Here is a 26,642-nt window from a genome sequence, read left to right as displayed (position 1 = left end):
CTTGCAGGATAAAAGAACGTAGAAGGTAAGGTTATTTTATTATTTTTTAAATTATTTACTCACAGCAAAGGGAAAAGTAATTGTAAAATAACACTTGCTAAAATTTGTTTCTAAAATTTATTGTGCACATGGAGATAAAACTGAATCTAGGCTTTAGATTAAATGGAGGCGTTGGGCTTCTAAAGTGATTATCTGAGATATGCCTCTCCCAGGTCAGAAGCCAAAACAAAAGGCCTCTTGGCCACTTTAACACTTGCTAAAATTTGTTTCTAAAATTTATTGTGCACATGGAGATAAAACTGAATCTAGGCTTTAGATTAAATGGAGGCGTTGGGCTTCTAAAGTGATTATCTGAGATATGCCTCTCCCAGGTCAGAAGCCAAAACAAAAGTCCTCTTGGCCACACTTTATAAACTCCCTCCTTCTAATACATTTTAATGTCATTTCTGCCTATTCGGCTAATTACAGCTCTCATTATTACAGCTGTATCTTTATAATCATTGCAATGTAGGCTAGAACAGTTTCTGCTGCACAATGGAAAGTTTCTCCTTTTTTGCGCTGAATGGACAGATACTGCCTCACACATAAACCCCGCAGAGTCACAGCTTTTGTTTTAGGCATAACTCAAATCCCACTATTTCACAACCTTTTAAAAAATGAAACAGCTTCCTTGTCAGACCTTCATGAGTTAAGCGTACTGTTGTATAAATATAACAATCAATTAGCAACATATATTAATTAAACACAATGTTGTAACATGATTAATTAGATAAATACAATTAACTTTTTACATCTATATTTACTTCTAAAATGAATATGTATTGGGTGAAATCTGCACTTTAATTGTGGCTAATTATTGGATTTCTAATTACTGAAGGTAATTTATAAAGTACTTTATGAGGAAACAAACTTTAACAGCTATATTAATAATGTACTATTTGGCCTAATCTATGTGTAATTAAGGTGAAAATGACGAATTCCTATCCCAGATGCTGCACCTGATAACAAGGAAGCTGGCCATATGAAATATTTAGTGTCAGTGAAGGTTGTAATAATAAAAAACACAGCATTCCACACTGAGCAATAAGAAATAAACAAATGAGCATAGCTACGCAAGTTATCTTCTGAAAGGAACATTAATACATCTCGCTGTTCACAATTCAGTGCTTAATGAATGCCTCCATAACATTCAGAAAACATCTTCTTCTCCGGCTAAAGACCTGAGGAAATAAATCACAACTATCAATTGTGTGTTTGTGCGTGGTACCTGTGTGTGTGTGGTATATGTGAGTGTATGTGTTTATATGACATAACAGGGACTGGGGGTGCACAGGTACTGGCTCATTAAGGAAACAGGACATAAATCAAAGAAAACGTCCTTTTGAAGTATGTCTTATTAGAGCCCCCGCCAGCCCAGCCACAGAGGACAGTGTAGTGTGTGGAGAGGCTCTCACAGGCCCCTCCTTCTTGCCCCCCCTCCCCTCCCCTTCCCCCTGCCACCCACCATGACCCCAGTGCTGCCCCTCTGGGTTAATGAGCCAGAGCGGAACACACACTCATGTCTCACTTAAAGGGGAAAAATATAATCAGAAACTAATCGCAGAGCATAAAACACCACCCCCGGGCAGGAGTTCCCAGGCATCTTCCAATTTATCACCTCTCTTTATGAATGAGGGAGGCGAGAGCCCAGAAACCCAAGGACTCACTTTGGTCACCTCTGGCCACAGGTTACCATCTTAGAAGTCATAGGTATTACTACAGGTTATTAGTCAACTAAAACCCAACTACCAGTCCAGGATGACTAAATTTGCCAATCCTTTCCTGTTCTGTGGTCTGTAGCTATTAAATATCCTTTCTGGGGTACACAGTAGACTGATACCCTTGGGACATCCCTGCAATGCTTATATTAAACTGTGGAATTCCTCTATAGAATCTGAATTAGTATGTTAACATTCCATTGCTTATATTTGTAAAGACAAAACAACATACATCTTCTTTTAGGGACTGTGTAACACAATTTTCTGTTTAGAAAGGTCTTGTATTACATTAGCTGAACAGCAGCCTAGGGGTAAGGATTATGAATGTGAGGTAAAGTTTCTGAGGGCTATTCACACCTGAGGTGAAGGAGAGGGTAAGCAGAGGGTGTTCTGGGCAAGAAACACACCCACTCATACACAAACACACACACACACACACACACACACACACGTATGCACACATACAAACATGCACACACACCCAGTCACCTGCACGCAGCCTTAAGCAGTCTCTGCACACAGGGTCATTACTCAGGGATTCATTACTGAGACTGTGTCATATACAATACAGTGAGCAGAACAAGGCTCTGAGCACTAAGCTGTCACGCTTTAAAAACAGAGGGCAACATTTGGAGGGTGATTTTTTTCTTGACAAAATTATTTTTCATAAAGTATATACTCTTATATAATAAAAAATATCCATAAGGATGCCCATAAATCTATGACTAATCTGGAATTCAGTATTCACAAAAATTGTTTTGCTTGTTTGAATAAATTATTTGTTTTACAAACCTCTTCTGCTACTTGAAAAAAAATATTACTGGTAAGACATGTTATTTTATATGCATACATTTGGGAAGCAGTAATCAGAGGCTTAAAAAAGTTTTAATGAAGCATTCTACCAAGCATAGAGTGCTTTTCTAATAATAGTTACAGGAATTCAAATACAGACAATATTGAACCGAATTTACAGTTTTAATTAGTGGCAATCCAAAACCCATTTGTACTAACCTATACGCTATATATGTGTGCATTCTCTAATAGAATTTTTATAATGTCTAGAATTTCTAATCGTGATTTTGATCATTATTCAAAGAATTTTAACCATTCCTCTTAATCTCTGGTATTCTGTTGCTTGTGTTACACATGCACACTACAGCATAATCCTTCGTTAATTGTAATTGCCTTTTAGTTGCCATGTGACACAATGCTGTGCAAAATGAACCAGTAATGTACAACTTGTGAAAATACTGCAACAATTCACACAAATTTGTTTCACCTAAGCAAAATCACCAAATCAAATGTCAAAATTACAAGCAAAATTATGCAGTTTCCAATTTTAAATGATTTTTAGAGAGCACAAAAGCACACAGTCACGAAACTGTCACCGACTCCTTCCCTTGCGCCTGGGGGGAAAACCGGGCTCTTTAAAACTGATAATGCAGCGGCACGTACCACTCTGATATGGCAGCAGCCAGTGCGCACCTGAGTGGTCGGCCCCCTAAAAGTGAGCAGATCTGAGCCTCTCTGCCCTCCCCCCGCACCCTTGCCCCATCCCACAGAAGAGACTCACCTTGCTCTGAGTGCACAGCGAGCCCCCCGGCCGTGGTCACGCTCCTCCTCGAAGGTCCCCACCCCTGGGACTGCGCGGAGCACCACTGCCCTGGCATGTGGAAGAGACCGGGGGGGGGGGGGGGGTTGGTCGGTGGAGGTGCAGGAGAGGCACACTTTCAGAGGTGCTGGGTGCATGGGGTGCAGCCGTCACACTTGGGGGGGGGGGGGGGGGGGGGGGTCCCTCGATGGTCTCCGCAGCCGGCTCTCCCTGCTCTGGGACCGTCTCATTCAGCCAAGATTGCTTCATACAAAAGTTGACAATGCGACCACTGAAAGCCATTGTTGATGTTCAACATTTTTTAAATAGCTGAGCAGAATAGACAATGTGGCGGGCCGCAAAACTTGGCTGGGGAACTGACCTGGAGCTGCAAGAGGCTGGCTAAAAAAAGAGGGGAAAAAAGAAAAGAAAAAAAGTAGGGCTTTTTTGGCTATCGATTTACTGTAACTCTGCAGCTGAGGCCCTCACAAGCCCACTCGTACTATGACGATAATGTGATGAGTGTCATCAGTAAATTTCACCTGTTCATCTATTTGAATCTGGTCAGGGCCTGTCCTTGACAGTTTATAGAGATCGTCCCCCTCCATGTTACTATGACATCCGCAGATGAATGTGGACGGCTGACTGAGTCTGACCTTGTCTCAGTCAGTGTTAGGGCCTGCGGCACGGTCAACTTAGAACTGTGCTGGCTTTATGTGGGCGGCAGCCACTGTAGCTGCCTCATGGCCATGGATGAACAGATATTACACGGTGAGCTCTCCAAGGTAGTGTGTGTGTGTGTGTGTTTGTGGTTGTGTGAGGGAGGCCAGGTGATGGATGTGGCATGCAATCCTCGTCCTGCTAGGGTACAGTTTCCACCAATGCTATGCCTCTTGGGAAGGTGGGGTAGGAGCACAGTCACAGGCTAGCTGGCCTTGTGACAGAAGATGACATCACTTCCAGTCAGGAGCCAACTCACCCTTCACCTTCCAACTTACGGTAACACTATATAGCAACACTTTACTAGTCTCACCATGGCTGCAGTTAGTGTGTGTTCTGATTTTTAACTTGTAATATATCATTAATTTGGTGTCTTTCTGTACCAGGAAAGTTATCCTTTGATTAAAAAAATACTGGATAACAATACCTGTGCTGTTTTAACATTCAGAGTCACTTTTGTATTTTAAGTCTATTGCATTTAAGTGTATTTCAGGAGCGAATCACTGAATGTTTCCTTGAAAAATTCATTCCACGGTGAACCGACTACCCTGATATTCAAAACAGGAAAACATACTTTTTACTCTGCAGCATTTCAAAGTCATATGTAACCTAACCACAGCACGGGTTGTTCATCCTTTTCCCACACCGGGTGGGAACACAGAGAATTGTTCTGCATGGTGATATTCAAAACTCGGGGGGAGAACCCTTTATAAGCGGGTTTCATGTGTGCAGAAGAACAGAACCAGTCCGTCCCCATCCGAAAAGTGGTGGTGGGGGGGGGTGGAGCCGTGTAATTATATTGATCAGGGAGAAATTACAGCTTTCAGAGCACCAGTCAGCCAGGTATAATCTTACAGGTGTGTCAGCGCAGAGTCCGCGGGAGAGCCGGCCCCCGCAGGGTCCTTCCAGGAACCACATGTCAAAGCTCTCCATCACAAACCATTACCTGCCATCAAAGCGCTAATTTTACTCTAGCATTACAGCCCTGCCTCTCCTTTGCACAAGATCCGACCCCCCCCCCACTGGCCCGGACAGCGCAGCTTGGTGGGAAAACGGCATTCAATCCGCAGGCCGCCCATTCAGAGGAAACTGGCAAATGACAGCTCCCCGCCTCTCCAGTTTCAGGAAGTGAGAGGCGAGGACATCAGACGCACGACAGATGGGGGGGTCGGGGGTTTGGGGAGGTAGGCGGGTTGGGGTTGGCGGGGGGGGATGAGACCCAAGCGGCCGATGTCCTCCCTATATCAGGACAGTACTGAGGGGCACAAGCTGGGGGAGATCTGAATGCATTCTTCCCCCCCCGGGTGCATCAGGAGTCCACTGTGTATGACGGGGAAAGGAGGGGGTTACATCATCTACTGTGCATGTTTGTCATGGCGGTTTGCACACAGACAATACTAAAGCCACTGTGCTGGTGGCAACAGCCCTGGGAGCCAACTGCAAGATCCCACAGAGTGAACAGCACACAGGACATTGAGTCCAGAGAGATTTCTCATGAGAAATGATTTCAATCCCTTATGGGCTTTTTTTTTCAGACCTCTTCCAGACGGTCCAGGCTGCAGAGCCGATAACAACTGACCACAATGTCCTTAGATGAACCTCACGCTGCTGACGACCAACAGGCAACCATCGCCCTGCTAGAACATTCCAACACCACAAATGTAATTTGAAACGCACTGAAGATGTTCACAGTGAAATGAAAGACCACCAAAATAATTTTGCTCTTGAGCACAGGCACACAAGTCTGCACACAAATCTTCACATCCACATAAATGAACACATACCTACACACACATCCATACACACATACACTCATGTATGCCTGCAAGCACACAAAGACAACTCATCGCACACTCACGTGCATAAAAAACAGAAATGCACATACATAACACAAAAAACACATGCACAAATGCATGCACACATACGCTCATGTAAGCAAGCACAAGTGTACACACAGTCATGCATGCACAAACACAAAGGTAGGTACACACACACACACACACACACACACACACGTACACACGCGCACACACACACACACACGTACACACGCGCACACACACACACACACAGACACAGACACAGACACAGATACACACACAGACACACTTCTCCAGCTCATTTGTTGTGCAGGTCTGAGAAGACCCGAACATATTGTGCTGCACACGACCCCTCCCCCCTCCTGCCCAGCCTGAATAGTGCTCTCCCTGCTAATTAAGTACTAATGGTCCCACCCCTGCACAGAATACTAATTAAAGTCTCTTTCTTCTCCCCGGCATGCGCGCACTTCACCATCCTCTAATGAGGGGAGGCAGGTATGTCCTCCTCTTTGGCCCCAGGTTAATAGGGCCTGAAGTAGCCTGAATAGTACTGAAAGACAGTTCTGCCTGCATCCGGCACCCTCCCAGAGACAGGTCTACAGTCCCACACACCATGCACACGCACTCATACACACACACAAACACACACGCGCACACACAAACACACATACGCACACACAAACACACATACGCACACACAAACACACACTCGCATTACACACGCACACACATGTGCGCACACACACACACCCGTCAGCTGACAGGCAGGAGAGACCTCCATCAGCAGGCTGTCATAGTCTCACCCAATGTCACTTGTCTTTAACACACTTACAGACCCACTGTTTAGAAACATGTCAGTTCTGATGTATCATTTAGGAAATGCGGTCATGTGTCATTTTTCCTTTGTTCACCACACAGTTAGCAGCACGCAGAATTTGTGCAGCTCACAAACGAAGCACATTTTTTGTGTCCACTCTAAGTTGTTGCTTCAAAAATAAGCAACTCTCCTTTGATTATACCTAAGAATAAAAAGCTGCATGTCCCTCCTGCTTGAACGTAAAACCAATTTACTGATGACAGGTCACCAATGTTTGGACATACTGCATGTTCATGGATAGGTTTTTCCGTCACACGGTGTCAGTCTCTTATCACTTGTCAGGTGCAGTATCATGTATACTGTGCTTGCACAAGTATTTGAATATGACTGTGATTTCACAATGTGAATAATCTGCAATGTATATTTTTACAAACATCTGAACTTTGAATCCATTGTTAAACGCATTCGCTATATTATCTTGGCATTATGGCGGACCCCTATTTACCGGCTCAATGCCATGCCGTCACATATATGCCACATTACAATACACAAACAGAAAGGGCCCATATAATTGAAACAGGTGTCCTTGATCCTGTTTAGGTACTTAAGGCTATCTTTTGTGAGCAGGCACGGTATATTCACAAAAACACCGCATGTGGTGCTGAGACATTGGTGATCAATCTTCAATAAAACCACACTGGAGCACTGAAGATGTGTTTCTTCTTTTTTTGTGTCATGGTTATTGTTCTGCCAGTTCACACTTCCCCATCGCTGGAGAAGCATTCTGCTTTTGTGTACTTTGTGACTGACTTCCAGCAAATTGACAAAGCTAGACCACAGTAACCTTTCTAAAGTTTCCCTTTCAAGTATTTCAGAATTTCTTATGGGCTTCCATCCTGAATAAATGCATATTATTGTCTTCTACACAAGGCCATTCTTGAAGATTATTCCTGGTGATATGCAGCCACTGATTGTTACACGAGCGCAGACTAGAGTCCACCTGAGCAGTCTAACAGCACATTACTGGAATGTAGCGAATAAATAATCTGATAATCACATCTATCAAAATGTGTAATAACATCAGCTACAATTGCCTACTATTTCTATTCATGCTACTGCTGTTGTTGCTACTACTGCAACTACTCCTACTGTTAATACTACAACAACAATCAATAATAACCATAATTATAATCTGCATTATTAATACTCATTCTGTCATACAAAAATAACTAACGTGTTGAAGTTATAAGTCCCAGCAGTTCATAAATTACTTTAAATTACTTTCATTTCATTGATGTACAAAGAAAATTAAAAAAAAATGTTTTGATAGTAAAATACCCTGAACATCACTGTACCCTGGAATCCTGTGGTTTCAGTTCACAGAACCAACAATACATCAACAAAATCAGATTAATGTTGACTTCTTAGTTAAAACGTACGCTGCAGGCAGTTTGTCCGTTTCTTCAGCAGCCCCATCGTACTTGCGCACGCCCTGAGGGAGGCTATGAGGCCGGAACATTCAACGCTTCAACCCAACCCCCGTATTCCTCGTTTGTATCCAGGCTTTGGAACATGTAATAAATCCACAAGGAAAGTTTTTGTGCAGCTGTTTTTGCTGTTTTTATTTTGTGTCTGTGTATGCATACGGCACTGTTGCGCCCCTGCTGAAGGCACATAACTGTGTGTGAGTGGAGTATAATCTGATGGCCTGAATAATTCATGTCTCAGTTGTTTGCTCAGGGACACGGTTCATTCAGGGTGAACGCAAGGTGAGAGGGTCATTTCTCACACTGAAAAAGGGTTCATCGAAATGTTAAAAATGCTTACAAAGCAGTTTGTTTATATGAGTTTATATGAGTCCACTATTAATAAAATGTTCTGTATTACATGAGAGCTGACTCATTAACGAATGGATTGTTAATTGATCGACTTCACCTTGCGTGGCAAAACATGGGGGTTTAAACAGGCCACAGGCCAAGACACAGGCCACAGGCAGACATAATTTAACATTTGCCAATTATACATGTCACAATAACAATAACTGAAGTTCAAAATAGAGACTTGGGAGGAGAATTTTCAGACGAATGCAATTGCAATTAAATAAACCTGGATAAACGCCCATGTTCTCCAACAAATATATTTGCACTAGAAGGAAATTTATTTTCACTGAATCTCAGTAATAATTAATGTCCCAGGAAATCCTACAGGAAAAGTTAGCTAAACATTATCTACAAGTTAGATAAACTAAAATTAATAGCGTACTGTGGTGTAATGCAATGTAATAATGTAATATACTGTACAATACTCTAAACTTACATTTATTAGCCAGTTTTGAGACAATAAAACTACTGTCAGATTCAGTCCAAGCACACAAATTAGCTCCTGTTTTAGGGATGAGATTTCAGTCTCACTGAATCACCTGTAAATAAGGTGTAAAATGAATCCCTTGCTGTAATGTAAGGTGTGCAAATGTGTGTCCAGCGTTAACAGCACCACCTTTGAAAAAGCATCTTTCAATGAGAAAGTAATTCCAACCTGAGAGAATTTCCTCCTAAGTTAGTATGAGGACACCTGAAAAAAATAGAAATAACAAATATGCAGTCAGATAGTGTTTCCGGGCCTACAACAGAGAATCAGATTTGAAGCACTAAGGTGTATTTATGAATTTGAGTGCGTGTGTGTAAACAGACAGATTCGGGATGGCTCGAGAATTACTTGCACAAGATAATGGCAATGCACTAGACTGACTTTCGTTTCTTAAACGCGATGCATTTAGGTAATCTTGTCCCCCCCAAAAAACGCATCACCGTCTGAAAAGGCCGGGCCTGGCGCTATCAGGAGGCTCTGGTCCAGACGCTGATGTGGCTGGCGAGGCCCTCCAGCCGACTGTCAAAACGCGGCGCTAGATCTAGTTATGAAATAATTGAATTTTCATATCAGAGGGGAACAGAGTCCCGCAGACAATGGGAGTGCTGAGTCCTCTATGTTATTGGCACGGACCCTTTGCCACGCGCATGAAATCAGTATGTTAATGTCCCTGGGTTTGCTCTATTTTTTAAGGGCACTTGTGCTTTCGCAATGTTCTACCAATGCAGTTTTTTTTTTAAAAAAGGCAACTATTGATAAATAGGCTCCACGCATTCTCTGGACCTCACCCCCCACCACCCAGCCAACCAACACTCCAGCCCTGGCACCCCCCCCCCCCCCCCCCCCAATCCCATATTCCATTATTAAAATTGTAATTTATTTTTTCGAAATCAAACCGACAGCTTGCTTTCTTTTCTCTGCAGAAGGCGGCGAATTACCCAGCTTTAATTACTTTCCTAACTTCGCTGACCCTGTGCGTACGGCTTCCTGCAGGAAAGAACAGGGCCTCCCACAAAAGGCCCTGAGAAGACGTGACCGTTTCTTTGCTGTTTTTTTTTTTTTTTTTGGCAATGCGAGAATTTATCAAGGATTTTGCGTGCTTCATCAGATTCCGTTAACATTTCACCCCCTCTCTTCCTGTGCTGCCAACAGCGGAGGTGGGACATGTTGGAGTGAGCATGCCTACAGGGACGAGTTAACACGCTGCTGCGCGTGCGCCGCTAGCAGGCTAACTGCTACACTGACCCCAGCTCCCTCAAACTCCCACAGCACCACACAACTCCTCACCGTAGGCTGGGATCAATGTACGCACACGTGGGTCGTGTCCATTCCACGCCCTTCGGCCTGGGAGAGTCAGGATCAGGCGGCAGCAGGAAAGCCCTCTCCCCCTCTGCCTCTCACTGCCTCTCATAGACCAAACGTGCGCCTGAAACAAGCATGTTTGCCTGGGTGGCCACAGCCCAGTGGCTCCCTGTGGCGCCGACACGCAGTAGCTGTTAGACACGTGCCTCCCCTCGAGCTCTTTCTGCCCTTTCACATCACTTGAATCACTTGAAAAATCTGTTGCGTCACAGAACCGACCGTGTTTCCAAACACACATGGAGAGTCACAGGGGTGTTGGCAAGGTCTCCAGCAGGTTTTTGATGGTGTAAACAAGGAAGACAGGCACATTAATATCTGTGTTGTCACTGGAGTTGTGCATTTTTTTTGTCATTGATTCCTGCTTCCTGTCCCAAGTTGACCACAGCCCAATGCCCTCCCCCCAGTTCCACTCCCACCCATCTACCCCCCCCACTCCACCTAATACCAGTCGCCTGCCTTTTTTAAGTCCCTAATATGGTGTAATCCCCCACTATCGCGCTTATCTCCTCTCTGGCTTGTCTCGGCACTGGCTCGAGCGACGGTTGGAATCGGAGATGGGCAGGCGGGCTTGGTCTTTTGCTGACTGCCTGATAATTAAATGAGCGATTACCCGTCCCATTAAAGGACAATGATATAGAAAGCCTGCCATATGTCCTGAATATTAATGAGTAGCTGCAAGAGCCCAGATAAGCGCAGCGAGATGCCGGGTTCCGCAGCGGAGGTTAGGACTATTGGCCAGGGGCACTGTGGTCTGCCCGCCAGCTCCGGTGGCCACCTCCCCACCCTTTTACCTATAAATGCCCCCTGGTCGTCCATGGAGACACAGGCAGGCTCGTTCCCAGACTGCCTTCCAGCCTGATCCTGCTGCCCACGGAACGTGCAGAGCATCGATTGGGTGCTGACAATGAAGGGCCAATCAGAATGAGAGGACCCCAGTGAGGTGCACACAGAGAGGTGCCTCACTTTCTCATGAGTGAAGAATATGCATTTTTCTCACCACTATGTGAGGGCATAGTTACTATGGTACTGGCTACAAAAGGAACACAGCAGAGAGGTAAATTTGGTAATAATTTGATTGCTCTTCATCGTAAACAGAGGTTTGTTGGCTGTGTACAGTAACAAGAATCTTTGTGATTCAATCTTTATGATTTTACAAAAAGAACTACCAGACAGGATACTCAAATGTAAGTAACAACTCTTGAAAACAGAATCAAGTAGAATCTATCATTTTGACTGAAGACAAAAAAAAATGACTAGTTGGATTAAAAAAAGATTATTTCTATTTCTATTATATCTAAAAACACTGAAATGGCATCATGTGCCAGATGACAGGGGGTTTGTGTACCATCTCAATCACTTAAACGTGGATGTTTCACCAACTTAGCTCTTATCTCAAGCATTGACGCCATTTAGAGTCAAGGTCTGATTTTCTTCCGTGCCATTTGTTTCACATCTCTGTCCATTCTCTGTAACACTCTGTGTCATTCTTCTGGAAAAATTCTGTAAATGTCTGGCTTGTTATTTGACAAACATGCCTTCCAAGCCAGTGGGCGATACTCACAAAAGAATACTTAATCACACTCTATGATAGTAAATGGTGTCTATCACACCAGTCTCGCCGCTACCATGCGACTTCATTTCACTGTATACAATCATCTGGCTTGGTCTGATTTCTGTCATGTTGCTTGCTGATTTCTTCACTATCGGAGTAGACAGCCTAGGAGACAAACTGAAGGATCCCCTCCATAATCACCTGTATTACATTTAAATACACCCCGGCAACTGGAGCTCTCACCCAACTCATGCAAACAAACACTGGTTTTGGAGACCTGTTACAATCTAAACATGGACTTTAAGGATACACTGCATAAAAGAAGAGTTCCAATTTCCTAATCAAATACTCTGAAGAAAGAGGAAAGAATGATGAGATAAGTGCATGTACTTTAAAATTTTATACTGTTGCCAGCTTCAAGCACAGTGACTCAGTGATGCATTCATCACATTCTATCGAGAGAAACAGGACTGAATTATTTTGACATGTCACATTTACAAATACACTCCTTTTAACCACAAAATCCTGATTCATTAATCAGAGAACTGGTTTCTGAGCCACATTCTTGCAGGATGGATTGACTTTACATCAATACAGTACAATAAATAGACATGCCTAGGCAACAGTGTAGCACACTGAAATGCTAAAATATCTCAAAAGTTTAATAAATTCAAATACTCCAAGAAAAACATGCAATAGTAAGAGCCACAAAGATGGCATTTTTACAACCATCATGGAAGTGGAGAAAAATCTATGAAGGGAGTTTTGATTTTGCAACTTCATATTCTATCCCAATCACACGTGTCCATTGCAAAAATAGTTAATTAATGAGGTGATTAAATCAAACTCTTCACAAATACACTTGACAAAAGGTCTATTTTCAATGGGTTCCTGCCACAATTACTCTACTGTACCTCCAAGATTTTGAACACACTTGCATATTTAGTCGGCAGTGTAGCATAGTGTACCATATTTATGGCGGCAGTGTAGCATAGTGGTTAAGGAGCAGAACTTGTAACCTAAAGGTTGCCGGTTCGATCCCCGCTGGGGCACTGCTAGGCAAGGTACTTAACCCACAATTGCCTCAGTAAATATCCAGCTGTATAAATGGATAACATTGTAAAGAATACTTTGGATAAAAGCGTCTGCTAAATGAATAAATGTAAATATAGTGGATCTAACATGGCTTAAGCACACACTTGCTATGGAATCGTAGGAGTTATCACAGGAGCATACACTAAGATCTCGTCTTAATCATGGAAAGGGAGGGGGGAGTTTCCTTAACAGACTGATGACAAAAGAGCCTGATAATAAGTTTGCAAAATGCAACACTTCATTCCTGCAGGTTCTGGAAAACACTGTCAATGTTCACAATATGTATATATGAATATATATAAATATGCTTTCATCAGAAACAATGACTTTACTCCACTTTGGTTACATCCCAAACATCCGGACAATAAAAGGAAAGCTAAAGGGCATTGTTAAAAATACAAACATCATTATTAAATACTGCAATAACCTTTAATGCCTGAAACACAGTTTTGTCAACCCAGAAAAGGCTGAAAAATAAAGGCTGATAACACGGATGTTTAACCTCTTGAAACAACATTTGGGCATGTCTGTGCTTCTGTCGACTAATACTAGTATGTCTATCTATTAATCTACCTGACAGTACTCTGCATCCTGAAGAGAAATTATGTGAAAGCCACACAGTCAAACACATTTAAGTAAATAACCACTTGTGATTATAAGCTAAAGCCAAGCAGTGCACCATTACTAATAAGGCAAATTTTACACATTTTTTTATGTTTTGTCATTTCAATTACAGTCTTTGGAGTAGGACGATTATTCAATAATGTCTTCAGTATTGTATGGAGATATCTATCACTATCTACAGTAACTGTCACATTTTCCAAAGTCTCTGTTGGAAAGATTTGTTTCACCTGTTCTCTGAAAGTGATCAGTCCTGAGTGATGAGGTGGATAAATCATTTTGTGAGAGAATTTAAATTCTGGAAGTATTATTGCAGGGGGTGACTAAAGAGTGATTTAGATTCTTGCCCTACAATTTCTATTCAACACACTCAGTCACAACAGCTATAATAAGCAATCACAGGCATTTTCATGCTTATCAGTTCCATACTCCAAACGAGTCTGTAAAGTCTGGAAAACATATTTTTATTAATTGTTATTAAACATTATTATTACTTCCCAATTTCTCACTCACACAACCTGTATGATACTGAAAAAATATTAATGCTCAATAATAATTAAAATGACATTTCCATTTTTACAGATAATCAAAATGGGTTTGTACTGAAAGATTATAACACATATTGTCTGTTCTGTTCATTTTAATAATATGCTGCAGGTTTATTACTGAAAAAAATTGCAAAGTACAGGGATGTGAAACACAACTAACAGACATCTAGATAAATGTAACTATCTTTACATTTTGAAACAATAACTGCACAAATAATTGTCAGTTAAGGTTTATTCTAAACCCAATGTCAAGTTTTTAAAATGAAAAATTGTAAATTTTGAGTGATCGAACTGAATGGTAACAGTAATGGAAGATAATGTCAGCTTCAGAATAAAATGTGGATTCATTCGTAGTCAAACATCAAATATCACAACATTCCAGCATCTGTTCATAACATTCATAACATCTTTTAACATTGGAACGGTTGGGTTCTCAATGAGGGGGGGCACGGCGCAGGCAACGAAAGAAGCTCTTCATTGCCCTCCTGTGGCCAGAACGCAATTTGCAGGACCATACCTGGATGAAGAGAAGCAGATATATGGGAAAGCAGGCAAACAGGACTCCATCTGTCCTAATCATCTTCTCCCACCTGATTCTCTCTAGCATGGACATAGATGTGAGTGTTACAGAGAACCCAGTCAGGCCAACAGCAGTTCTGAGCCCTGAACTGGGCAAACTGGGGCACGCCCCTGATCACCCACAGAAGCAAATCAAATCAAACATTCTCTGCTCTTTCTCTTGGACCAGAGCGGGCCAAACATTTGGGGTTACAGTTCTACATTAATCTCCCTGCCAATCAATATCTAACATTTATTAGCATTGAAAAGCAATATTTTCCTTTTTACCTCAGTTAATTGTGGTTAGCCCTGTGAAGTACCTTATCACAGGTTCAACTGTGAGAGAAAAACCCGTTCCCATGGCGACAGTGAAAGCCATCGGTTTCCTTTTCAGCAGAATAATAGACTTCTCTCCTCTTTATGTCACTCTTCCACTTCGCTCTCAGCCTCTCTGATTAAATTCTAATCCACGTGTCCTTGAAATCTTTCTCTTTTTTTCGCCAAACAAGAGCCCAGATAAACCATTTGAATAACTGTAACAGACATTAGCGGTGAGGAAGGCTGACACTTAAAAAGTTGGACATGTTTGAGGAGGATTTTCTCTGGCGTATTTTCCACCTCCAAAACACCTTTCCTTTCCAAATAAAACATGAAAGTAACTAACGAGGTCACAGGCATTTATTCTGTGCTCCGTTTGACCAGCAGTGTGTCTCACAAACACCCGGGAGTTATCGAGAGACACTGTGTCGATGACTACAGTACAATCCAGCCTGTCAGTCATTAAAGGAATAGGGCTTTCAACAAAATTTGAGGAGGAATGGTAATCTGTTCACATGAGTTTCCCCCAGCAAACAACTGCAGCGGGCCAGTACAGATATTCCCACGTGTCTCTGCAGCTTCGGTCCCTCTACCCTTCAGCCACTGCACGGCCTTGTCCACCCAGCCAGGCCGACCCCCTTCCAAACTGACACCGCGCCAAACTCGCAATCCGTTTTCCAGAAGAGCACAATCAATGCTGCTGTGTGCCAAAGCTCGGTAAGCTCCCCAAATCTCAATGCATCATCTGTTCCACTAGCATGTCTAAGCTATCACAGAGTCATTAAAATGGGAAAGGAAAGCGTTTCCTGTTATCACGCTGAATTGCACAGCACACAACTTCTACAGCGCAATGTCTACAGTCTCACCCTATACATATCAGCCATCAGTTTCCCACACTTCAGGTATCCACAACAAAACCTGCATCTTAGACTTTGCATTATCACATTATCTTTTTGTGGATGTCCGAACACAGGATGGTGTACACATGTGCCAGTTTAGATATTACCCATTTTTGCAACCCAATATTATCCTATTCCGATAAAAAGGCCTGTATCAGGAATGTAACTGCCATGCCCAGGACTCAAAATTGCAACTATTTGCTTCCCCTCCCAACCCACTGTGCCACACTGCCATACAATCAGAAGTCTTCCAGAGAAACCATGGTGATTCATCGATTGCCAGGGTTTACAGTTCCCACATTCAAAGTGTATCCCAGAGACAGAATCAAAAATGTCACCGGTTTTGAGGGATAAGGGGCATTCACATGTCCTAAGTTCTCCTTGAGACAAATGGATATTGCAATAGCTATATGCAACCTGAACAGGAGAAATTAAAGACCACATGAGCCCATTCCCTTTGCACCAAAAAAAGTCTTGTTCCACTGGACAGGGAGATAAAAAAAATAAAACTACACCAAGGTCTGTCTTTCCATTTTTGACCAAAAAAAAAATTCAATAAGTCATAACTTCATAGGGTTTTTTTATTATTATTTTCCCCAGTCTACAAGACATGTAAGAAGGCGTGTGAAACTGCACTATATTCTCCGTTATGGAGGCCTAAATGATTAATCTTTGACAGTTTGTTAATTATTTTCTCATTGTTGTGGGAATGTCTGCTAGATTGTGACCCTGTACATTCAACATCGATTTCCTTTTCACTGGCTCGGCGCTCGCGTCCTTGGGAGCTGAAAGGCTCGACACACCGTAGGCAGTGGGAGTGGGGGTGGGAGTGGGAGTGGGAGTATGGGGAGGTATAGAGATTGGATTGGTGGGGGGGGTGGTAAGCGTCAGACTGTGGGAGAGCTGAGAGAGTGAGAAGAACACACGGAGAGCATTCATTTCCTCTAATAATGCAAAACACACAACATTTTTTTTCTGGAAATCTTTCTGTTTACACTGGGCTTTTCAGACAAAATACATAAAAACAACCACATGAATAAAGAAAAACACAACAGAGATAGAAAAAATGCTGAGATCAGAAGCATGAGGTGGTCAGGGTACACCAACTTCCCAAAGTGACAAAGGGCATCAGTCTGAACATTAACCATATGCCCCTTCATATGTAAGGATTTGTAATGTTTTCAGAATGGAAAGCAACTCTCAATGTCCATGCTACCAGCAGGGGTCATATCTGCAGATTTGCCCCAATATCACATTACATTAGATTATTGTCATTTAGCGATGTCCATAGAGAAACCTTCATAGGTAACAATTTTTACACATTATCCATTTATACAGATGGGTATTTACTGAGGCAATTCTGGGTTTAGTACCTTGCCCAGGGGTACAGCAACAGTACCCCAGCAGGGAATCGAACCGGCAACCTTTCACTGCCCTGCTCCTTACCACTATGCTAAAATGCCACCTCCAACTACCCAGCAAAAGACGATTAGTTCACTCCACAAAAGACTGAGGTCCACTACAAGACAAACAGCTCTGATCTCAAGAGGACAATGTAACTGTCTGTAGCAGACTCTTCCACACACCTGGCTCTTTTACACAAGATCTCTGTCCGTCTTGTCCATTGCCAGCAGTACAGTCATGTTTCTGATAATTACACACATAAGAACAGAAGTTTAATGATGAGCAGGCAACTCAGCCTAGGCTCATCATTTTGCCTATAGCGTGCTGTATACACAGTGTATCAAGCACTGTGGCAAGTCTGATCTTACAAGACTCTAAGGGTTTCTACCTCCACTGAAAGTCCTAACTTTCCCATGCGTTTATAACTGAATGAATACTTCCTAGTGCTGGTGTGAAGTTTACATTAAAATAGTAATCATCTATGTTTTCTTGTTCTGCTGACAGAACACAGCTTGAAAAATCTTATTGTCCATTAGTCATCCCCTTTAAAAATATAAAAACCCCAACCTCCAATCAGATGCCCCATATGATATTTGTTATCTTTTTCTTTTCTTCTTCTGTGGAGACCAGTGACTCATTTTTTTGTTGCTTTAACTACGGAACAAATTTACACTGCACACTGAATACATGCTGTACACACACTCTGAATATACAGTATAAATGAATATGGTCAGACTGTGGGCGAGAGTCAACATCCTCCAGACAGGACAGGGTGAGATGGGGAGACACTTTGGGGTGGTTTTGTCACGCTTTGCAGAGGATGAAAGAGGATTATCGTTACTGTCTGCTAAATGACAATGTAAATGTAAAAATAACTGCAGACAGTAACGATAATCCTCTTTCATCCTCTGTATTATACCTTTCTTACATTATTTCTAAACATGCATTATGCTCACACAACGTACCTATTTACAAATTGAAGAGCATTTCCTGTATACTGTATTCAGTATTCTCTATTTTGTACACTGTTGATGTTGTGTGGTGTTGTTCTTTATATACTATTGTTAGGCCCTATGTGTACGTTAGTATGGTGTGTGGCAATATTGTGCACAGTTACTGCAATCTTGCATTTTAACATTGATTTTAAATTGGTGCTTTAATGCTCATGTTACTATCTACATCTGTAATAAATATCTGTACCTAAATGCTCTTACTATTGAAGTACCCCTGGAAGAGCCTGCTGAAAGGGCACTGGGACGTTGTAACATCATAAAGACCACGTAAACACTTGGATACTTCCAAAGAAGTATTTTTATGTTTTCACAAGCGGACTCATTAACAAAGTTTATCACAATTCCTCAACAATCCCAACCCAAGCATTATGGCAGTTAAACAAATTCATTAAAAGTAGCGTTATCTAAAAACGCCAATTGCCACGAGAGTCACTCCAAACTAAGTTAAGAAGGAAGTCATATTTTCGCAAAGGGCAAACAACGTAATATTTTTAACCAATCTGGTGTAAAGGGTCTGTACAGGAAAAATACACGCATTAAAAGATTTCAAAAGGAGGTCTAAACGAGGCAGTTCGGCCTCCAGACCTTTTATCATTACACTACCTCTCATTTTGTATCTCAGTGATGGTCCTGCTGACCTCCACTGCGGCATTGACTGTAAACGATGAAAAAAAAATAGTAAAATTAATGTCTAATGCAGCAGCAGTTGTTCGTGCAGATCCAATTAAAGATGACAGTCTAGAGCTGCACATAGCACTTTGGCCGAAGTGAAAGGCAAAAACGTTCAAGGAAAACAGGATGGTGACTTGGGGTAATGTATACATTAAGATAAAAACGTTCACGTGTCCATACAACACCCATAATCTAATTTTTTTTTTTGACATGCCAAATTTAGCGTTCTTGCAACCAAGTCAGCAAACTTCCCAAGTTACAAAAGCTGTCTTCTCTTAAACAACTGGGCCCAACTTAAGATTGAACAAGAAAGCGTAACCAAACAAATTCACTTACTTTTTAATTGGTCTTAAAGCAAATAAGTTCGTAACGTGTAAATTAGTACTTACATACGACAACTACGCGAAATGTATACTTACTAATCCCCAATGACATTTTAAAGTAGCCGCTCCAATAACGCAGATAAATTTCGTTTGGCTCACGTGACGCGTATCCAAGCAAAGAAAGCGATGGGGCCATCTAATGGCATGAAGCACATGCGAGAGAAAAAACATCTGAGTGGACCCTGCTGCGACTGAGCTACTTATACAAAATGTATGTTACTTAAAATAAAGCAACAAATGATCGTTGGGGAAATATAATCAAAGCGCGATTAACTGAAGGTTGTACAATAGACGTCTAGGTAACTCAGAGGGAAAGTATTGTGTATTCGTGTTATTGTTCAATTAGAAGTGTGTGCTGTAAAGGGCATGTCTTCAGTAGTGTGTGAGTGTATGTTTGTGTATTCGTGTACATTCTTTGTCCTGAAAATATTAAAAAGTCAGGCTTGCTCTGGGTTGTATTAGGTACTCGTCATGGCTGTGACGATCCATGAGAGGGAGATAGTGACACATAAAATGCAGTACCATTTTATGTATCCATGAATGTGAGATCCAAAATGTCCTTTCACAATTCACATTTGAGACTTCAATCAGAATACACATAGGGATGGGTATTAGTATTTAATTTTTTTTCTTAATAAAGAACAAATAGATTAGTGAATCATCCCGGCACTGTATGGTCCCTATGCTCAGAACAGCAAATAAGATCAGCACATTTCAGATGCATTCTTTGTCGATGCATTGAACTGAACTGCCACTAAGTGCAATGCTGGAATGTGAAGCCTACCCGTTTCAGTCGTCATGCAACAGTACATGTGTAAACATCCCTGAAACCAAAGGCTGCAGTGGACAGTGCCCACTGATGGGACTGTAACAGCACCTGTTGTGTGCAGTGGTGGCACGCTAACTCCGACTGCTGCTATATTGGGATGTCTGAAAATCCAGATTTATATCTGCTTCATTTTTATTTACTTAGATGACAGTGCAGAAATAGCCCTGGCTTAACAGAGGCATGTCCTTTTCCACCAGACCCAGGCGCCAGCTTTGTTTTTTCGCTGAGGGCGGGTAACATCCGAGTCACGCGCAGGGACCGCCATTGCCCTGGAAGCCTCGCCGCTTCCCGCTCCTGTTTCTCTCCCCTGCCCTCCACCTTCCTCCAGTGTCCCCTTTTCCGATTAACGGTTGTCCCTCTCCACCCCATGTTCGTGCGAGGGAGTCATTTGCCTTCCTCACAAGCTTCCTCATCCCTCCTCAGTTTCCATAGCACTTCCTATATAATGTAAAATACATTTGCATGGTGTCACATCGCTTGCTTTATTATCCAGAGCAGCCTGCAAAGCAGGGGTATCAAAATGCTTATTATTATTGGGTCACAAAAACATGGGAAGATCCAGAACATTACAGACCACATTTGAACATGTGTCAGGCCATCACGCAATGTTGTAATTAGACTGGGTGTTCAGCTTATGCTATGTCTAACTGAGTTGAGGTAAGGGTTAACAACAACAACCTATGGTTGGGAACCATACATTTTATAACCCTAAGCTGGTAGTAAACCTTTACCCAAAACCATTTAAAATTCCACAAGGCCCTTAAAAGAGAACCCCTATAGCTTTAGTTTGCAAAATCAGGAAAATCACACCAATCAAGATTTCAAAAAAACAGTTTTATTTTCTAACAAATCTGTTCTTTTTCACCACAAAGTTTATCATTGTGCATAACAGTACTTGTACAGTACTACAGTACTAGTTTTTTTTCCTTTTGACAGTATGGTACTACCTTTTCCTAGGTCATCCATCATATGTTGAAGATAAAATTTACATTCTTAGCGAGTGGCATTCCATGTATGGTATAGTATAGCAAAGCATGAATAGACAAGAGGAAGTCAAGGAGATTTTATTGTTTTTTGTGGCTTATGACTGCAAAGAGTGGACCAGGATTTGGATGTGAGTTTTAACTTTTTTCCTTCTGACGTGAACAGGGTGTTTTTGCCCAGGACTTTTCCTCCCAGACACAACCCTGACCTTTGCTAGCCCACTGGCCTCAGCCATCCAAGTGAGGTCTCCCAACAACATTATAAATCAAGTTCTTCCTGAACACAAACGCCACTTCATTGTTAATGCCAAATAATGGTAAATGGTCAATTGTTAACGGTAAATATCTTCCCTAGGAGGGAAAAAAGATCCAGGTTTCATTATAAAGTCTGATTTCTCCATCATATGACACCCTAGCCTTGATTGCAAGGGGCTCAATATCAGGGCCCCAGCTGAATCCTGCCATTGATATATGTGGATACTTGTCTGGTCATGACAAATACACAGAAGTTATCCGTGAGGCTCAGCTTTCTGTTTTCAAGAGCCCCCTCCGCCACCCCCTTCAGAACAACACCACCAACACAATAACAACAAAAACACAAGGTCAAAACAAAAAATCTCAGACCGCCGAGTCTCCAAAATGCGGCTCCCAAGGGGGGCAGGTGGAAGGGGATCAGGAAAGTTCCTCCAGCCTCTGCCAAGCGTGGGCCGTCAAATGGAGGCAGCAGCCTCTAAAATCCCCCCACCCCCCACCCATCCTCCACTGCGCCCTTGTCCTTCCGCACCCCTCCTTATTTCCACATGGTCTGCAGATGTAGACAGCTGCGCGGTTCTTCATCAGAAAAAGAAAAACAGCTGGGCCAGGGGTTCAGGTTGCCAGGATGAGTCCCAGAGGAGCACTGACTGTTACTATTGACAATACACAGCCTGCCTCACAACCAGATTCCATGGGATCTCCCGTGCTACTCCGTTACCTTTCCACTGGCCAGAAAACGCACACACAATGCACGTATTAATAGCCTTAACTTTTAAAATAGTCAATTTCGCTAATTATTCCAAAGGAAGGTAATTACACATGCATTGTTTTCTGACAACCACAACAATTTAACTCCCTGACCAGTGCTGTACTGTAGTGGGTTTGGCGCACTTTTCTGTCAAGTGTCTGCAGCATATCTTGGAACAAGTCTTGTGATTCTCAACTGGTTGCTCCTCTGGTTTGAACTGGTGTCGCTGTACACAACCATGTTTGTACACCATCCTGTTACGCCAGTTGTTTAAGTCTGAAAATCTCCTTCAAACTTCCATGCCACTTTATGACCCTGCAGAGGACAATCCAGCTACATACTTCTATATTACATAAGATTCTTATCCTATGCAGGAGCGGTGAGGAATTGCACATGAGGAAGTGGCTTTGTGCTGGAATTCCTCAAGGCTGTAGATGTGTATGTGTGTGTGTGTCTGTGTGTGTGTGTAGAGGGAGTAGGTCCCATAACACTGGCTCTTTTGTTAGCTTGAGAAACAGAGGAACAGTGTAACTGTATTGTGCCTTGAAGACTGGGAGTTACTCTGAGGTGTGACAGATCCATTTTGAAATGAGCATCCAAAGAACCAGTCTGTGACATGAAAATGCTTCCATGTTTCCACTCGGCTGCTTTGATGCACAGAGTTTACATGTTTTTTTTTCTTCCAGACAACCCATCGCCTCTCTTTTCAGGTATTAATACAAAACTGCTGTGGGGTGGTAAGACTGGCCATCAATTCTAGTTTGGGTGATGTGAATTCACAGAGGTTTTGACTGACTACCGCTCTCCATCTGCCTGCCTTTAACTTGCCCCTCACCATCGATGGTTTCTGCGAACGTGCCCTAGGTTTGAGATCCAGGAGAAGGCCTTTCTCAGACTGGTTGCTCTTGCACCTGCTTGAACGTGTAAGACCACCCTTCCCAGTCTGTTCCCCTGTAGCTCCGCCTGCTTCTGTGCTCTCTGACCCCGAGATGAGCTGCTCAGCAAAGCAGTGGTGACGGGGGAATTCCCACTCACCAGGGCTGCTCTCTGTGTCACCCTAACCTGCAGGACGTCCGGGCGCTGGAGACCCATGGGAGCGCAGTCTCATCTCGTTTTTCCTGTGTGGCATCGCGGCGCCCCGCAGACGCCCGTGTGACATCACGTCCGCTAGCTCACAGGCTCACTGCAGGGTTTGGGGTCGGGGTTCTTGTAGATGAGCGCGATTTCGTGGTTGTTTGGCGGGCGGGGCGCCACATAGGCGTTGGAGCGGGAGGGGGTCTGCGTGCGCCTGCTGAAGGCCTGCATCAGCTTGGAGCGGTAGTGGTCCCCAGCCAGGAAGTAGAGGATGGGGTCGATGCAGCTGTTGACGCTGGCCAGGGGGCGGGTGATCTTGTAGGCGAAGTTGACGATGTTGAGCACCACGCAGTCGGCGTCCAGCACCCGGTAGGTGTAGTAGAGGGTGCGCGTGATGTGGAAGGGCACGAAGCACAGGGCGAAGACCACCAGCACCACCACGATCAGCTTGATGGACTTCTTCCGAGAGGACGCCCCGTGCTGGCTGGACCCCAGCCCGTGCCTGGGCCGGCACAGAGCCCGGGCCATCAGGTAGTAGCACACCATGATGACCAGGAAAGGGATCCCAAACAGCAGGGTCATGACGGCCGAGCTGTACACCACGTACTCCTCGAAGTCCTCCGGCCGGGTGGTGTCGTGGCATAGGGTGTCGTTGTCACGCTGGGTGGTGGTGACGAAGATCAGGTTGGGCACGAGGCAGGCGGTGACGGCCACCCACACGGCAATGCAGACCGCGTGGGCGTGGCGCGGCTTCACCTTGGCCAGCGAGCGGATCGGGTGGCAGATGCCCAGGTAGCGGTGAACGCTGATGCAGGTGAGGAAGAGGATGCTGCAGTACAGGTTGGCGTAGAAAAGGAAGCGGACGATCTTGCAGAGCGCCACCCCGAAGGGCCAGTGGCTGCGGTTGGCGTAGTAGTAGATGAGCGTAGGCAGGGAAAGGACGTAGAGTGTGTCGGACAGGGCCAGGTGGAACATGTAGACCGTGCTGCTGTTCCAGGGCCGCATCCTAAACAGGAACATCCACAGGGCCACAGAGTTGAGCAGCAGTCCTAGCACACAGACGATGCTGTAAGACACAGGCAGCAGGATGTACTTGAACTCCTCGTCAAAGCGGCAGCTCTTGTTGTGCTCTCCGTCGCCCACTGGTGCCAGGGTGGTGAACAGCACCGACTTGTTACCCTCCTTAAGACTGTCCAGGATTGCATTCATTTTCTGACTTGAAGAGAAGGCAAATGGGATAAGCTGCCTGTGAAAAGGAATAGGGAAAAACAATTGTTACACAAAACATTATGAAGAATGATCTCATTCACACAGATATTTGTGTTGTTACTTTAAATTATTCATCTAATTTCTAATTTTGAACATCTGCTGAAACATGTGCAACCTAAACTTCCAGACAGAAAATATGGTAAATATTCAGACATTTGTGAAAATAAATGTGTATCACAAACATAATGGGAACAGCCTGCGTGGACTTCAACTCCAGAAAACCACATGTTCAAAAAAGTTCCTTAGTGAAGCAGAATAAATATACTATTAGTTTCAAAAGTGCAAAAACCTGTTCTGGCATTACCCATTGCCTTTTTATTATTAGTCTGCAACTGGAACTAGGGAAAATTGAAACTATATGAATATAACTATATCAAACCTGTACATATAAAAATATCTGATGTCCAATGTCAAATGAACATTTTTAACAAAGTGTAATAAGTGTAATTCTAATTAAATCAACAACGTATTTACATAAAACAATTTCGACAGACTACGTTTTCCTGTATTTACTACACGAGATGTCACTGTAATATGTCGTAATATGTAGTCGTAGTATGTCGTAATCTTAATTTTGCGGTCGGCACTGTACCCCTTATCCTATACCGCATATGTAACGGATTCACACTGGGTGCGTCTTCTGTGACCGCTAATGGGCGACTAGAAATATGCACAGCTGCCCACAGACTCATCGTACTGGAAAGCGCCAGAGATATTAAGCCGACTGAGTCGCATGGAAAGAGCATTTGTATTGGCGTATTGACAACTTTTACTAATCCCTTATCCTTCAAAGGAGTAGCCATGGTAAGTATGCAAGAAAGTAGCCTACTAAGCAGTAGTAGCAGTGGTAGTAGCAGAGCTAGTAATGAAAACTATGTGGGCATGAAGTCCCATTTCACACAACGTGCCAAGAACTGTACGCCGCGCTACTTTCGACACTTTGAAGCAACATGTGCTAACTTAAAACTACGTTTCATAAAGAACACAAGAAGATACAGACACAGTCTACCTAACCAAACAGAAAGTTTTTTGGGGAGAGGTCAGGACAATCCAATAACAGGTTCGTGATTGGAACACGAAAGTTTCTTGTTGAAGACATCGGCAGAAATAATTTCAGTACAATAAAAACTTATCGACAGAGCAAACAATTCAACGCAAGTATCGTTAACATATTTAGTCGATAACTTGTACTTACTCTGATATCGCTTTAGATGTAACGGCGAAGAGATGGCCAGCGCACCACTGGACGACCGCGTGCTGGCAGGAAAGATGGATTTGTGAGAATGGACTGCATGTCTGAGAGGGAAATACCTCATTCCTCTCCGGCCCGCCCCCTAATATCCAAATAATCTACTCTGAATTTGTACCGTACATTTCACAATGCACGACACTCGAGCAACGCATGCCCCCACAGGATAAACGATTAAGAGAGCGGTATTAGCGGCATTCTGGAAATTAACGGTCAATGCCCGGAGAGACTGGGAACTAGTTTCTGGTGATCGATTTGCTAGTTTGGTTTCGATTTGACATTGTTATCTGGTCAGTTTATGACCACTGAAGTCAGTTCTGCTTTTTTACTGTTAATGTGCAAGTAGAAGAACATACCGATGATGAAATGATGAATGATGAGGTCTGCGAATTTAAATTAGGAAGTAGCCTACAAAAAAACAATTTACGACGTCTGCAATTAGAATAGTTTCATTTTAAAGTAATGTCTACATATTAAAAACAATTTGTTCTATGTTGTTAGAAATGACAAATTTTGCGTTATATTTTAACAGTCCTGAAATTACAAACCGAAATGCACTATTTTATATGGGGAAACCGTTTATTTAAAGTCTGCTTGACAAAACATTGATTGATGCTTTAGACAATGCTTCATCTTGCAGAAGCGCCTGTGGCGCTGATGAGGCACCATACTAACCTTACTGCAGTTATGTCAGTCTTGACAGCCCTGATATGTTCCAAATCTTCTTCATCTCTGTTG

General features: G+C 43.0%; 1 protein-coding gene across 1 annotated transcript; it reads right to left on the bottom strand.

Annotated features, from left to right (window-relative positions):
- Positions 1–22,732: 22,732 nt before the first annotated feature.
- On the bottom strand, positions 22,733–25,918 carry p2ry4 (pyrimidinergic receptor P2Y4). Its single transcript, XM_036548739.1, has 2 exons — positions 25,851–25,918; positions 22,733–24,632 (listed from the first exon to the last, which is right to left on the bottom strand). Exon 2 carries the CDS (start codon positions 24,593–24,595, stop codon positions 23,480–23,482), a length of 1,116 nt encoding a protein of 371 aa, XP_036404632.1. The 5' UTR covers positions 24,596–24,632; positions 25,851–25,918; the 3' UTR covers positions 22,733–23,479.
- Between the last annotated feature and the right edge of the window lie 724 nt (positions 25,919–26,642).

This window comes from Megalops cyprinoides, chromosome 16 (genome assembly GCF_013368585.1).
Source record: "Megalops cyprinoides isolate fMegCyp1 chromosome 16, fMegCyp1.pri, whole genome shotgun sequence".
NCBI lineage: Eukaryota > Metazoa > Chordata > Actinopteri > Elopiformes > Megalopidae > Megalops > Megalops cyprinoides.
Note: the sequence above shows the minus strand (reverse complement) of the source record. Positions and strands in the feature narration are given on the sequence as shown.